Below are 16,132 nucleotides of genomic sequence, written 5' to 3'. Positions count from 1 at the left end.
CAAAAGGCATTTAAAATAAGCGCAAAATAGGCACAAAAACACGCAGCGAACCGAGAGGCTAACGACAGGCAGCAACAGGGCGCGCGGAGGGGGAGAGGGGGAGAGGCTGTTGCCAAAAAGGGGGGGGGTGTTAAACAGGACACACGGCAACAATATGGCTACGAGTTGACACACTAACAATCAGTGCAACAACAACAACAACATAAACAACAATAGCAATAAGCGCTGAGAGCTGGAACCTGGGCGCAGCCCACCTGAGCGCTGACAGACCCGAGGCAGGGGATTGACGGAGGCTTGCCAGATAGCCAGAACTGAGGCGGCAGCGGGATTGACACAGGCTTGCCAGAAAGGCGAATGTGTGTACATATTTACATACAGTTCACTGAGCATACACACACATAGGCGCGGACAAGCTTGGACAGCGGCATGGTTAGAGCCTCGGGGAGAGTGTGGGGTGCCTCATAAATGTGAACATCAGAGGAAAGTGAAATGGGCAGAAGAAGCAGCAGAAGCTTGTTGCCAAAGTTGGCTCCACAATGGGCAACAGAGGGTGCCAAAGACACGTGCAACTCGGCGCGTGAATGCGAAATGCTGCCCGCCAGAGTGTAACCTGCCTGTGTGTGTGTGCGTGCGTGTGTGGGGTGTGTGTGCGTGTGTGCGTGGGGCGTGTTTGTCGACAGCTCGCATAGAAAACATTCAAATTAAGCAGCTTAAAATGTATGCTAAAGCCAGGCAATCAAACTAAGGCGCAATAAGTAGAGTAAATGTTAGCAAAGCAAGCAGGAAAAGAATCGATATGTGGGTAAAAAATTGTAAAATATTAAAGTCAGTCCAGCTGCATTAACTACAGCAACCCCTAACTGTAACTTAGACTGCATAAGCAGGAATTGTAATAAGATTTACATACCAAATTTTTATGTTTTGAGCATTTCTAAGCTCTGAGTTCTTAGAGATGGCTTAAAATTAATATTTATGAAGAGTTTAATTAAAATCTGATTAGGTCCATTTCTAAACTGTGAGTTCTAACAGACAGGCAAAGAAAATATTTATGTTATATAAAGAGGGGTTTTTTTCAAATTTGATAAGGAGCATTTCTTAGCTCTGAGTTCTTACAGTCAGAAAAAAACAGGGTATAATGTATTTGTGCAAATGTATGCAACAGGCTGAAGGAAGCATCTCCGACCCCATAAAGTATATATTTTCTTGATCAGCATCAACAGCCGAGTCGATCTAGCCATATCCGTCTGTCTGTCCGTCCGTCTGTCCGTCTGTCTGTCTGTCCGTCTGTCTGTCCGGATGTATGAACGGAAGGATCTCAGAACCTGTAAGAGCTAGAGACTTGAAATTTTAGCTGTAGGTCCTCCTACTCCACGCGCAGATCGAGTTTGTTTTCGATATTCGATAACTTGCCCCGTTTCCAAGTAATCGATAAAAATCTATATCGAAATTAATTTGAAGCATTTTTAAGCTCTGAGCGCCTACAGATAGTTGAAAAAATATTTAAAGGGCTTTCTTAATAGTTGTTTAAAGGCATATTTAGTGCGACTTCTAAGAGACCGTTTTTTTTTTAATTTAAAATATACAATTTGAAATTTTATAACATTATTAATATTTTGTGATGAATTAATTTTTAATTTTATTAAATTAAATTTTTAATTAACTATTTAAAATAAAAGCTACTTCAATAGATTTTAGATAAACTTCTGTTATCAATTTGATGTCTTTTTATTTGTCGATTTTATTTTTATATAAATTGTCTCACATTGCCCAAATTAAATCGAATGAAAATTAATAAAATTGATTAAATTTTTTACAGCTAAAATCAACATAAATGTCAATATTGTTATTAAATGGGACACTAAAACTACATCGATCAATTTCAAACTGGCAGCAAAGTAAAAACAAATAATGCAAATGCCCAACAAGTGAAAGCAACAAAATGCACAAAATGCCGTCAACGGCAAGCAAAAACAACAAATAATTCAAGCTAAACAACACTGAAAACAACAACAACAACAAAATGCACATTAACAACAAATACAACAACAGCAACAAGAACAAGAAAAATATGAGCAAGAGTAGCTGCAAAATGCGCCGTGGCCTAAAGCTGAGCTGCCTTTGGCCATGCTTTGCGATGTTTTTGTGGCTAATATGGAGTCCGGTCAATGGGCAGCCATCGTTAACGGAGAAAATACCTTTAGGTAAGTAGAAACTTTAGAGCCAATTGGTAATTGATGGGCACACAAAAATACCCCGCCCCACAACGAGATGCTGCCTGTTGCAGTTACGGTTGCTGCCAGTCGGGCATTGGGGCGCTGCCCCTTCTTGAGGCATTTTGTAAACTGAAACCGGCACGCTTATTAACTTGCACAAAATGTGCTCCAAATTGGCCAAGACAAGGCAACAACAACAGCAAAATAACAACAAGCAAAAGAAGCCTGCCAAGTTTTTCAGATCTTCCACGAGCCCCACCCTCTTCAACTCAAATAAAATTCAAGCGCAAAAGCAATTACAAAGTTTAAAGTGCCTTTGCTTTTCAACCTAATTGACAATTTCACAGTGGCAGTCAGCAGCGCCAATACACGACTTAACTCTGTTTCTTTCTCCTCTCCTCCCCTCTCTCTCTCTCTTCTCTCCGCTCATCTGGTGGCAACAGGTGCCATCTTCGAGCAGGGCACCGATGAGGTTCAATCAGCCTTCAAGTATGCAATGCTCAATCACAATCTGAATGTCTCGTCGCGCCGCTTTGAGCTGCAGGCCTATGTGGATGTCATCAACACGGCGGATGCATTCAAATTGTCCAGACTAAGTAAGTATTAAACGTTCAATTAATACCCTAGCTTAATTAAATTATAATACAATTTGTGTCATACAAATTGGACGTACATCAATCAATGTATATGGAGGAGCGGACTGACTGATTGGTGTTGGAACTAAAAAGCAGCTGGTCTCCGGTTCAAACTCCAAGTTCTAAGTGCAAATGCGCCTTGGCTTACTTAATTTCCATTATTTTAAAATTTGTGCCGTTCGAAGAGGGCGAAGGTCAATCGATGTGCACAGAAGAGCTTATACGGACTGATTGATTGATGATAGAACTAGCAAACGGAAAGTCGCTGGTTCAAATTCGAATTCAAATTTTAAGTGTAAATGGGTTTTGGTTTACTTACATGTGGCAACCAAAGTTGACATACGTCAATCAATTCATAGAACTAACAAACGGAAAGTCGCCGGTTCAAACTCAATAAAAGTTTCTTCAACAAATTTTATATTTACTCTACGAACATTTCTTAACAGTTTCTCTTTATAATAAACTAAAATAAACTAACCTAAAACTAAGCTTATTCTCTACTAATTAATTCCAAAACAGCCAAACTTTACGTATTCATAGAATTAGGCAACTATAGACTGACACTCGAGTGTTATTGCTTATGAGCTATATAAATACTCCACAAAACACTTTTCACACAATTTAATATGCTGTGGGGAACAGAAAAATAAGGCAACCACACACAATATGAGAATTAAAATGTGTGCACATTAAAATTTGAGTGAAATTAGTTGAAAAAGCAAATAAAATCTCATCAGCGAGCAATTTTGCGCACAGTTTTAAATGTTGGCTAACCATAAAATTTACAACTCTTCTTTTTTTTATATACTCATTCGCACAGTTTGTAATCAGTTCTCACGGGGCGTTTATTCCATGCTGGGCGCGGTGTCGCCGGACTCGTTTGATACGCTGCACTCCTACTCGAATACGTTTCAGATGCCCTTCGTGACGCCCTGGTTTCCGGAGAAGGTGAGTGCCGTTCACGTCTAATAAATATTAAAGTGCAGCACGTAACAGTTTGTCGGTTGCCTATTTAAATATGAAATATTAATCATACGCAACGTTGACTATTCCCCAAATATAAATTGGCTGGCGTAACCTTGAAAATGCAAAGCAAAACTTTGCACGATACCAAAAATGAGGCAAAAGCCCAATTTATGTGCCGGCATCCAAATCATTATAAATACAAGGCTCAGTTCGGTTCAGTCTCTCCTGCAATAATGATGTTCTATGGCGTTGCGTGTGCGTGCTCTTTAAAAATTTATAACACACTTTTGTCCTCCATTTTGGGGTAAGGCTCTATAAATCAAGCAGGCAAATGCCCAAAACGAGCCGACAAAAACAATGGGCCCAAAGCCCAGCAGCAGCAGCAGCAGCAGCAACAACAATGAGGACTACTCAATAATGATTCATGTTTACTAACTTGCCATGTTCCCTCTCACTCTCTCTCGCTCACACACACATTCACACTCTGTCTCGTTTACACTATATGTATGAGCTCTGTTTTCCATAATTTGCGCGTTTTAGGTGCTTACGCCATCGTCTGGCTTCCTGGACTTTGCCCTCAGCATGCGCCCGGATTACCATCAGGCCATCATTGATACAATACAATTTTATGGTTGGCGCAAAATAATTTATCTCTACGATTCCCACGATGGTGAGTACATACATTATATACATATACATATATATACCTTTGCATTTGCCTACACTCAAAGAAAAATGCATACAGTACGAAGTTTACTTGTGTGAAGTCGGACAAAATTGCGAACATGCGAATTGGACTAATATTTTCGATGCATCTGCCTTTAGCCATAGTATTTATATGAACCGGGCAATGCCGGGTAATTTCGTCGGGTAGTTAATTAAAGATTATGCATGCTTAAAATGTATTAAGGTGGGCAAGTATTTCTTATAGCCTATTGCACTCAAGTCTTGCACTTGGAAAGTTTAGGATTTATTTTTTTTAATTAACCTAGCTCTGAGATTAAGAAAATACGATCTTATTTGAGTTTATTTTTGTACTTAGTGGGAGCACACAATCCTTTTTTTCTCCGAGTGTGTACGTACTTAATATACTTAATATAGTGTAAGATTGGGCATGGAATTCCGCGCCCAGTTCTGGCTGTGCCCAGGAGAGTCAATAATCTTCCATTGCCTGCAAACTTCATAATATGAGAGATGAGTTTTATGTAAGGTTACAACACATGCTCCCTCTCTCGCTCTCCCTCCGTCTCTCTGCTGTTGAGTCAATTTGCTTTGTTATAAGTTTTTGCGAGGATTTTCCATTTAGCCGCTTTATAAATAAAACTTAATGACACAGCCGTCTGCGCTGACAGACAATTGGCTTATATGACTGGACGAGTCGAGATTCACACAGACACAGAGACACAGACACAGACACAGACACAGAGAGAAGGGCCTTATTGAGTGGCTGCAGAGTGACAGACAGGCCAGACGGTGGGATCAGGCAATGCCTGGTCAACTGGCGGACGTCTGTATTATTATTATTAATGAATGCCACGTGAAAATCTCTTCTTTTTTTTTATGGTTCTCGCGGAACAGCACTCAATCAATTTAACCACAGCGAGTGTTAACGTTGACTGTGTGAGTGAATGGAGTGTATGACTGTCTGTGTGTGTGTCTGTCTGTGTGTGTTTGTGTGTGTGCGGGATTTGTGTGCTTTGAGGCGTTTTGTTTGTTTTAAGTTGTTTGACTAGGCTATGGAAATATATGGCACTCAATCAATTTCAAGCATAGCACAAACAATCATATTTCGCACAGGTGTGAGAAATGAATATTCATTTGAGGTGGGAGACACACACACACACACACACACACACACACTTGTTTCTTTGTGTTTAGCCAAACTTGAGATTTCAATTGTGTACTAAGTAAATATTTGCGTATTAAAATACTTGATAGAATAACAACAAAGATCAATAATAAATCAAATAAAATCATTTTTCGTATTTTCTATGCAAAGGCGAAAAAATATGGCAAGAGTTAAGAAGTCCAACGTTTTCTTATTGATTATATATCTATGTTTAATTTTAATTTACATTATATTTGTAATTATTTTTTATTTAATTAATTCATAAATATTTAATAAATAGCTAGCTCTTATAGTACGAAAAATGAGAGGCAGTATTTTATTCCAATTATAGACCTTAAATTCAATTTGTAATTGAAAGTATTTAAAATAAACCCAGGAATTAAATGATATTTATAATTTGAAATATTCTGTATTATGTAATTTGTAGTATAATACCATGTAAGTGAAAAAATTCAATGCTAACAGTCATTTTATATATATTTGGCACAATTCACAAATTGTGGAATCCTGCAATCCAAACAAAAGCAATTTCTTTTATAATTGAAATTAGATAATAATATAAACAATCGTTTTTTTTTATGTTATAAACTTATATGAAAGCAAATGCATGTCTGCAGCAAGTTTGAAGCTAGCGCGAATTGCACAAACAATTTGAAAACAGTTTTATTCTTATAAAAAGAAAAATCTCGTTTCCTCTTTCCGACTGCCATTCGTAAATCTAAATTTCAAATATTGACCCTAATATCTTGGCCATTTAAAAAATAAGTCAAAATACAGATTTCGTTTGTTTGGCCAAACGGCGACGCCTTTCATTTTTGTTTTTTTTTTTCGACAATAATTGTAGCTCTTCAGTTTATGGCCATGTTTACACAGCCGGCGTGTGAGTATCTGGGAAGCTCCTACGGATGTTTTTTTTCCGAGGGGGTTGGGGGTGAGAGGGAGGGGTGGCTCTAAGGATATTGGATATACACATCGGCTGCTTGGCACGTAACGCAACGCAAGTTAACGGCTTTTGTTTTGGCTAGCTGCTTTGGCTCTTTGGCTCGCATGTGGCAACTGTTTATACCAAATGTATTCTTGTTGTTGTCGTTCGTTCGTTCTTCTTCTTCTTCTGGCTTTGTGTTTATTTGTGCCACGCAAAACGAGTTTATTACACAGAAATTGGAGAAACATTTTTCGCCTAGACCCCTGACCCCGGCTATCCCGAGAAGAAAAAACTATTTATGGCCATTGGCAGCGCTAAAGCAATCACCCCAACAACAACAACAACAACAAAACTACAACAGCAAAAATAACTACAACAAACACTAATAGCCACTCTGTGGAAAGGCTCACCCACAATATTTTGTATATACGTATATTCCTTTTGGAAGGCATCGCGCCCTAATTCATGCGTATATGCCCGCCAGCTTATGGGTTTATTGTCGCTTCCATTTACGACTTGCGACTTGCGAAATTGGCGTACACCCATTTTAATTTTGGCCATAAGTTGATGGCTTTTTCTATTGCAAGTCTATGAACCATCGCCGGCATCCTCGCAGAATGTGTGCCTGCAGCGACTTATGCCGCAACAATATATACCCAAGTCGCATTTACAAGGATTGTTTTTCTATATAGTCGTTTTTTACTATTTCTACTTTTCTTTTCCTATTTTCAGAGGTTTCTTCTATTTTGGCTAAAACACTTTTTAAATTTAGTATTTCTTTTAATTGGAAGATCTTAAGCTTACATAACTTTATGTTAATTTTCAAATAGTTTTATACCCTGAACCCATTTAAAATGGGTAAAATGGGACTAACTTTTTTGTGCAAATGTTTGTAAAAGGCAGAAGAAGGCTTATTCGACCCCATAAAGTACTTTATATAATCTTAATCAGCATCAAAAGCCGAGGCGATTTCAGATCCTATAAGAAGTAGGAACTTTCAAATTGGAACGTTCCAATGTCCTTCTTAAGCCGGCGTAATATGAATTTTTTGTTTTCGATAAACGATAACTTGCCCCGTTGACAAGCAATCGATAAAAGTCGATATCGAAATCTTATTTTTGAGCACATCTCTTAGGTTTAAAGCACCAAAGTGCCCAGATTGCAATTGTTTTTAATAAGTTGAGAATAACCGCGTTCTATAAAACTGTCGATAAGTTGTTGTGTGTCGGATATTTAGTTGCTTGTGTGTCGCAGTGAAAATATCCATCTAAATCGCATTCACTAACTAATTGTTGCGTGATCTGCACAAACTTTTGTAAACTGAATATGCCGACATATCTAACATGAATTTAAATTTTTTATTCTTTATATCTTTAAGAAGTTTGAGGCTCTAAGATAGCTAAGCTAAAAGAATTTAATTTTAAATTTGTTCACTTCTTTTATAGTCTGAAGGTTCTAAGAATGTTTAACTAAAAGAATTTTGGCTTTTAATATTTTACTCAACGAACTCTAAGGATCTTAGATCGTCTAATTCATCTCTTATTTATCTTATATTAAATCAAGATTTTGTGTCGGATTTTTTAGATTACGTTTCCCTCACAACAAATATATTAGCAAGTGTTTTTAAACATTTGTTCGAATAGATATATATATTTTCTATAGAACTGAGACATTCCAAATATTATGTCAGCTTCTAATATTTGAATACCAGAAATGGCAGAAAACCCAAACCGAATAGCTAGGTTCAAGATATTTGTGGCTGGTATTGGTATTAAAAGCATACAATCAAGAGTCTGCAATGAAAGTAAATGTCTCACTTATTTTTTAGCACAGTGCCACGCACACACACACACAGTCTCATTATATATGTATGTGTGCATATACATATACATGTGAAAGAATCTCATGTTTCCAGAGCACCCAGACAGCAGCAGCAGCAGCAGCAGCAGGAGGGTATTAAAAGAATGAGTCCTGTCAGGGCGGAGGCGTATTGTTGTTGCTCTCACACGAAAATTTATTACGCAGGACACCAAGGGACAAAGGGGGGAGGGAGGGGAGAAAGCCGGCGAGAGGCATTTGCATTTGTCGCCCGGTTAGGAAAGGGACATACGAAAATTGCCAGCTCATCGGGCAGTCGGATAATGAGTTTTTCCATGCCATGTGCCTGTTGTGCCTGTGCCGGCTGTCTGCGACAGACAAGCGTTCAAAATGTTTTCGCCCAGAGACTTGGCTAAATATTTTATTAAACAATCGACGAACAACAGGTAACAAGTCCTTAAACCGGGCAGAGCTAATCAATGTGGCGAGTGTTATGTGGATTTATGCAAATGGTTTTATTTATAGATTGATTGTCAATGATTGGCTTCGATTGTCTTTGAATATTAGAAAAGGCCGAAAAGCAAATGTAGACAATTCCATGTGTATACCCTGTATGAAAAAAGCTAGCAGAGAGGGTGTGCCACACTTTTAAGAAATGTATGCAACAGTTGGGGAAATTAATTGTTCATTTTAATAACAATATTTATTAAATATACAAAAATTGTGTCCTTGTTTTTGTGCTCCAATTTTTAACTGGGTATTAAGCCTAGTCGAGCAAGCTCGCGTTTAACATGCCCTTTCTCATTTTTGTGCATACAAATCTGGCACAAATCTGATTGTAGGTGCCATCATGAATAACAATAAGCAAATGCGTATGCATTCGTTTGTGGACTAGAAATCATATAATAATAAAATCACAAATTTGCATAGACTGCGTCCGGGAAGGCTTCGATCTGGCTTGGGGCCGGGCTAGAGACTATTTAGCCATTAATTTAACCATAATGGGCTTTTACAGCGATTTCACTTTCATGTTATTTGATGCTTTTGATGCCGCCTGCTGCCAGAGCCATTGAAAACATATGCGCATAAGGCAAATCCTTTCAGCCTGTCCGTATCACTCGCCACGCCCACTCTCTGCTTACCCCCTCTCCCTCTCTCTCTCTCTCTCTCTGTTTCAAAGTAATTAAACCAACAAAGTTTCTGATAACACAACAAGAAGAATAACAGCAACAGCAGCAAACAAGTGAAGGCCATAACAAGCAGCTAAGTTACAAAGTGGTTGGGGCTCCGCTTTAAGAGTTAAACATCTAAGATTTTCTTTAACGATAGTTGTGCTTTTCAAATATTTATAAATAAATGATTTAAAGAGATAAGTTTCTGGCAAGTACGAAGGGTGGCCATAGAAGAGTTTAATAAAAAAATCGTAGCTTACCTTTGATAAGATTTGGGGTTTGGGTTAACACAATTCACATTCACATTTATGTTCTAAAAAGAAAAATAATAAAATATATCAAAAGACTTTGTATAAAATGGTTAGATTATTATTTGGAGTTGAGCTTAGAAATATTTCAGGCATTTTTTTTATTTATTTAGGATTGATAAACAAATAAAACTAATTGTCGAACTAACAAGTGAAGTTGCCGGTTCAAATTTGGCAATAATAAATTTAGCAATAATAACAGCAATAATAAAAACAATAATAAATAGAATTGATTTTTTTTTTTTTTTTTTAATAAAAATGCTGCTAAATTTATTCTCCATGTCAGACCAGTAAGCAGGAAGTCGCTGGTTCAAACCCAGAAATATTTACCAATTTTTATAGTATATATAATTCCTAATTTTTAATAACAATAACGTGTCTTTTGATTTGGGGTTTTCGGTCAATAAAATGCTGTCGTATGTATTCTTTACATCGAACTAACAAGCGTAAGGTCGCTGGTTCAAATTCAATATTTTTCAATTTTTATACAATTTATTTATAATTTTTTATTTATATTTTTTATTTATTTATATATTTTTTTATTTTGTCTTTTAATTTGTTTAAAGAATTGAGCCCCCGTGAATGCGTGGATGTGTTTTGGAAAATTGAAGGGCTTTGTATGTGCCTGAAGTGTGCTCTAAAACATTTCCTCGCACTTTCAACAGTATTAATTTGTGCCAGGCAACGCCGGGCAGTCAGCTCGTAGGAGAACTTGCCTATAATAATTCCATTATCTTTCTCATTTGTTAAGGCATAAAATATGTAAGCAAATGTTTTACTTGTTAGTGTGTGATGTCTTATGTGCGCCACGGAACCAAACTGTGTCTGTGGCTGCTTTTGTGTGTGTTTTATGCCTAAGTGTGTGTGTGTGTGCGAGTGTGTGTGTGTGTGTGTGTGTGCGAGTGTGTGAATGTCACTACCGATGGGAGGAAAACTTCATTTCCGCAAAACTAACTTTTGTTTAACATAACAAATTGTCTTGTTTACTTTTCGCATGTGAGTGAGAAATAGAGAAGTTTTAGCCCGAGCAGCAAATAAACAAGCTGCGCGTCGTTGGAAGGAGGCGTCAGGATATGGCAGCTGTTCTCAATTTGCATGGGAGGCCACAGCCGAGATGCGAGATACTTGAAGATAGACTTAAGATATTGTACAGCACGTCTATCTGTTTTGGCTTTTAAAAATTCAATTTCAATGAATTTGCTATGGCAAAATTGTGCTTGAAAAATAATTGAATTTGCTCAGAATGGCCATAAAAAAATACAAATATAATTGTAAATTAAATTTGTAACATAAACAAAAAAAAAATGGGGAAAAAAAGGAACAATGCCCAAAATAAAACAATAAACACAAAACGGAAATAAGCCACATACGCACGAGCTTAAAGACAAAAGACATGAAAAACGATTCGCAACAATAAAAAAAATGTCAAATATAAGAAAGAAGCTTCGGCTAACGAAGTTTGAATACCCTTACGGATAGATATAAGTCTGTCAAAAGGGACACGAACCAATGTCTTTTTCTGAATTCCCTTGAAAGTGCAGTCGCTGGTTCAAATCTAGCAGCAACTTTGTGTTAAAGAATGATTTAAATGCAAGTCCAATAAAATTGCTAAGGTACTTCGGTGCACAAGTTGAACCAGTGCCTACTCCACAGTTTCCTCAAGAGTGAAGTCACTGGCTCAAATCAAGCAGAAAATTTTCTTTAACAACAATAATTGGAATGGGATTTAAATTAAATGTTGAGGTAGTTCGGTGTACAAGTCGAACCAATGCCTTTGCCTAACTTCCTTAAAGAGCGAAGTCGCTGGTTCAAATCAAGCAGCAACTTTCTCTTATTTCGACTGTTTTGTCAACTACAATGCTGTAGATAAATAGATAAATATATAGATATAGCGAACCAACAGACACATCTACTTACAGCCTATCTTTGATCTATGCAAAGTTTCATCAAGATACCTTGAGAAAACAAGATGCTAGACGGAAAAACATTTCTCACTCGACTTAGCTGTTGATATTGATCAAAAAAAAATATATATATTTATATTCTTCATGTGATGTCTTCTTCTATGCTTTGTGACAAAATTAGAATGCTCTGTAGAAGTGAAACAATGAGTGCAAAGAATAAAATATAAAAAAAAATCGAAATCAAGACAGAAGCCAATTTCGAGCCATCAATTTGGGGACACACACACACACACACGCACACACATTTAATGTGCGGTGGCCGTGCAAGGAGAGGGGCAAGGGCAGGGGAGGGGCTGTCGCAAATGTTTTCATATCAAAAATGAAATAAAACAAAAGCCCAAGTCGCAGCAGAGTACGCTACTCAATTACACTCTCAATATTCGCACACATACATACACACTCACTCACACACACACCCAACACACACACACGCACATGCTCCAAATTTAAACGACAAATCTCAAATCGAAAAACACAAAACCCAAAACTCAAATCCAAAGGCAAGCCAAGCGTGAGGACTATAGAAATACTGTAACAGGCGCCGGGGAATGAGGTTTAGCGGGAGGAAAGAAGGCTAGGGAGAGGGGGGGGGGGGGGGCTGGGGGATTCGATTGAGTTTGGAGTGGGTACAGATAGGAGTTCCGGAGGGGGTTGTGCGGGGGGAGGGGGGGTGAATGAGCAACAGCAAATGAAATTGTATAAAAGGCAAAGCACAAAATTTATTGCACTAGTACAGCGTAAAAAATTGGTTCTACTGCTGAAGTGGGACTCAAATGGCGGTGTAAGCGACTGGCAGATACCCTGTACAGAAAATCAGAAGAATTTCTTGACTAGCATGAGTTTGGTTGAATTTTATGCGTATGTATATGCATATGTGTTTGCATGTATTTAAATATCTTTTGCTTTTAGTGAGCAGACATATTAAGTGCGCGACTTTCAGATACCCTGTGGTCAGGTTAGAAAAATATTTCACACCGCTTAGACATATGTCGAATTGGGTGTATGAGATTATAGATATTGTCACTTTTTAGAAAATACGTTATATAAACTAAACACGACTGTCAGATACCCTATATATAGACTCCCTTAACTCTGTCAGATATTTTTACAAGCGTGTTATCCCATTTCGTTGTTTGTATCATTATAATATAGAGTTACAAGTTACTCGACAGACAGATACTCTGTAAGTACAATGATTACAATTTTGTATGCAATTGTGAAATCCTTTAGTGTATTCTAAAAACAGTTTTTAAAACTAAAAGAACGAAAGATATAGTCAGATCAAGGATATATATACGCACTAATCGCAGATGTGATTCTAACTTGGAAAAAAAAGTAAAAATTCTGGACTGCTTCGCAGTTTCCCATGTAGCCCGCTGGGCTGAGCATGAAGACTTAAACGCTTCCATTCCAATGTGAAAAAACGCTGTGGATTTCATAAAATGTTCTCCTATGCGAACGACCACCCTAATTGTTAGTCGATGCCACCTCGCAACAATTGTTGCATGCAGGGTATTCCGTAATGCTTCATCCTGGCATTGGCAGAGGATATAGTGCAAATCAAAACAACAACAAATTGGATATGTATGAAGTGCTGCTTTAGCCGTGAGCATCAGCAGCAATGGCCGTGTTAGCCGTAGTCAGGAGCTGGCAATGCGAAATCCAAGCCAAATCCCATTTTATCCGCAAACATAAATTGAAGGCGCATTCAAGCTGCAGCCGACACTCAAGAGGCGGGGGAGAGACGGTGGAGAGGGAGGGAGAGGGTATTTTTTGTACGTTGCGTAGCTGTCATACAAATCATCTCGGGGCTGCATGACCGACTCCGGACTGTCCGTCGGACTGTCCGTTCCGCTCCCCCACAGCGCATTGTGAATCGGCAAGTTTTCAGAGCCTCGGGCCGTGTGGCATCTGCGTATCTGTTTAAGTGCGAATGAAAGCTGCATGCAACTGCAGTTAGTTGCCGAGAGATAACTCAATAAGCACGAAATGCAAATTGCGCTTGCAATGAAATCTCGGCCGCATAACACACACACACACACACACACGCACACGCACGCACGCACGAGGCCAATGATAATACCAGGGGCAGGAAATCTGGCCTCCCAGTAGCTGGACTCTCGTTGAACGGAACGCAACGAGCCGCTTAGCATGGCCTCAGGCACCAATTTGTGAGTTGGCCCTGAGCTTCTGCCGCATCCCTGAGATACGAAACACATGTGCATCATTTTTTCTTTGTTGTCTACGTTTACGTAATCGGACTTTAGTAGCCTTTGTTTTGCATCTGTCTAACTCTGTCACTGGCTCTGTGACGTGTTGCTTGAATTAACAACGAAGTCAACAAAAATTGATAGATGACTGGAGGAAATTACCCGGCGTCGCCTGCCGCTCTGCCAAGGAATCTTTTTTAATTTCATTGTTATTTTTATATCATTTAATTAAAAAATGTTCATATTAAAAATTTGCTGCTATCAGATTTTCACACTATTAAATTAAGTAATATACAAACTCAAAAAGAGGCCATTGAATTTAGGCCGGCGACTTCTCGCTTCTTGGTTCAACACTCAGGCCTCCAATTTTGTCACAACTGAATCAGCTTTCCAGCTCGAACCCAACTCTCCTCCCAATTATCGTATTCATGTTATGTTATCTTCTCTTCTGTTACTTAACAGACGTCTAACATTTTGTTCGTTTTTTGAATAGGTATTATTATTACTCTGGTTGGTACTCTTCCTGGAATTCTAAACTATATAGCTTAAGCAGTGCCTATGTAACTCAACTTCTGGATTATAATTTCTTTGGCTTGGCTTCAACATTGATTCTGTATTTAAATACGCAAACTACATTTTCTTGTTAATAACCTTGTTAAAAGATTTGACTACAGATATGCCAAGTGCTAAGTGCTAAGTCCAAGGCTTGGGATTAAGTGCAATAACTTTGCATAAGAATTTGACATGGTTTGGAGCTAGAGGATATAGAAATTGATTTTGCGTCTTAAGTAAATATAAAATTTTAAGAGTTCTTTGACTGAAATCCATGTACAAAATGTGGACCATAGAATATAAATATTCCGAAAGCCATGGTATGTGCTCATTATTGATAATAATTTTATAGATATTCCTAGAAATACATGCTAAATCCTCCCTGTTTTATTTCTAAGAATGTGTTTGGTTAATATTCAATTAGAGCCAAAGCCAAATGACGCAGCAACAAGGCCAGCAGAACGTAATGTTCAATTAGAGCGCTTGAAGGGCTTTTTCAACTGATGATAGCCATAATTTGTGTGCCCCATCCGACACTCTCTTACTCCCCCTTCCACCCCTCAATGCGCATTAGAGTTAATTAACGCGAACAGAATTTACGCCGTACTCATTCTGGGGAAACTCTTTGTTCTGTGTGTTATTGCAGGTTTGCTGCGACTGCAACAAATCTACCAGGGCTTGAAGCCGGGCAACGAGTCCTTTCAAGTGGAGCTGGTGAAGCGCATCTCGAATGTCAGCATGGCCATTGAGTTTCTGCACACGCTGGAGCATATCGGACGCTTCACCAACAAGCATATCGTGCTCGACTGTCCAACAGAAATGGCCAAGCAAATACTGATACAACATGTCCGGGATTTGCGTTTGGGACGTCGCACCTATCACTATCTGCTGAGTGGACTGGTAAGTGTGCTTGTGGGTGTGGCTTGACGCCCATCATTGTCTCCACGTGCATTTCGGTTTGCAGGTCATGGACGATCGCTGGGAGAGCGAGATAATCGAATTTGGTGCCATTAACATTACCGGATTTCGCATTGTGGACACAAATCGGCGTCTGGTGCGCGAGTTCTATGACAACTGGAAACGGCTCGACCCACAGACGAGCGTGGGCGCCGGTCGGGAATCGATTTCGGTAAAGTTCTATACAAAAAAACCAAGCCAACAGTTAGCCAGCAGCATTGTCATTGCTGCTAGGCTGTTAAATATTTGCTGGCATTTAATGTTTACCATTCGCATTAGAGATGGGCGCTGCTTGTGAGAACAGTAACTGTGACTTTTACTCAGTAAAGTAACTATGAATATGGAACTGACTGTTTTTATCTTACTGTGACTGTTAATGTCGAGCTGACTGTGACTACTGATATCGAACTGATTGTTCATATCTGACTGTGACTATTGATATGGAACTGACTGTTTCTATCCTACTGTGACTATTAGCGTTATATACATTAATATGGAGCTGACTGTTAAAAGCAAACTGTGACTATTAAAATGGAATTGTCTGTTTTTATCTAGCTGTGACT

At 38.6% G+C, this 16,132-nt stretch overlaps 1 protein-coding gene across 2 annotated transcripts in view; it reads left to right on the top strand.

Annotated features, from left to right (window-relative positions):
- Positions 1-1,917: 1,917 nt before the first annotated feature.
- The window catches only part of GluRIB (Glutamate receptor IB), a 30,435-nt gene continuing 16,220 nt past the window's right edge, over positions 1,918-16,132 (top strand). The window contains exons 1-6 of one of the 2 annotated variants that reach the window (XM_064687076.1): positions 1,918-2,201; positions 2,657-2,809; positions 3,669-3,796; positions 4,355-4,484; positions 15,259-15,512; positions 15,577-15,741. In XM_064687076.1, coding sequence (XP_064543146.1) covers positions 2,021-2,201; positions 2,657-2,809; positions 3,669-3,796; positions 4,355-4,484; positions 15,259-15,512; positions 15,577-15,741 — 1,011 coding nt within the window. In that variant the 5' untranslated portion in view covers positions 1,918-2,020. The remainder of the gene's footprint in view (positions 2,202-2,656; positions 2,810-3,668; positions 3,797-4,354; positions 4,485-15,258; positions 15,513-15,576; positions 15,742-16,132) is intronic. The other variant, XM_064687068.1, reaches the window with a different exon arrangement.

The sequence above is a fragment of the Drosophila montana genome, unplaced genomic scaffold (assembly GCF_035044405.1).
Source record: "Drosophila montana isolate Dmon_TW-CO22-7 unplaced genomic scaffold, ASM3504440v1 contig_1455_1, whole genome shotgun sequence".
Classification (NCBI taxonomy): domain Eukaryota; kingdom Metazoa; phylum Arthropoda; class Insecta; order Diptera; family Drosophilidae; genus Drosophila; species Drosophila montana.
Note: the sequence above shows the minus strand (reverse complement) of the source record. Positions and strands in the feature narration are given on the sequence as shown.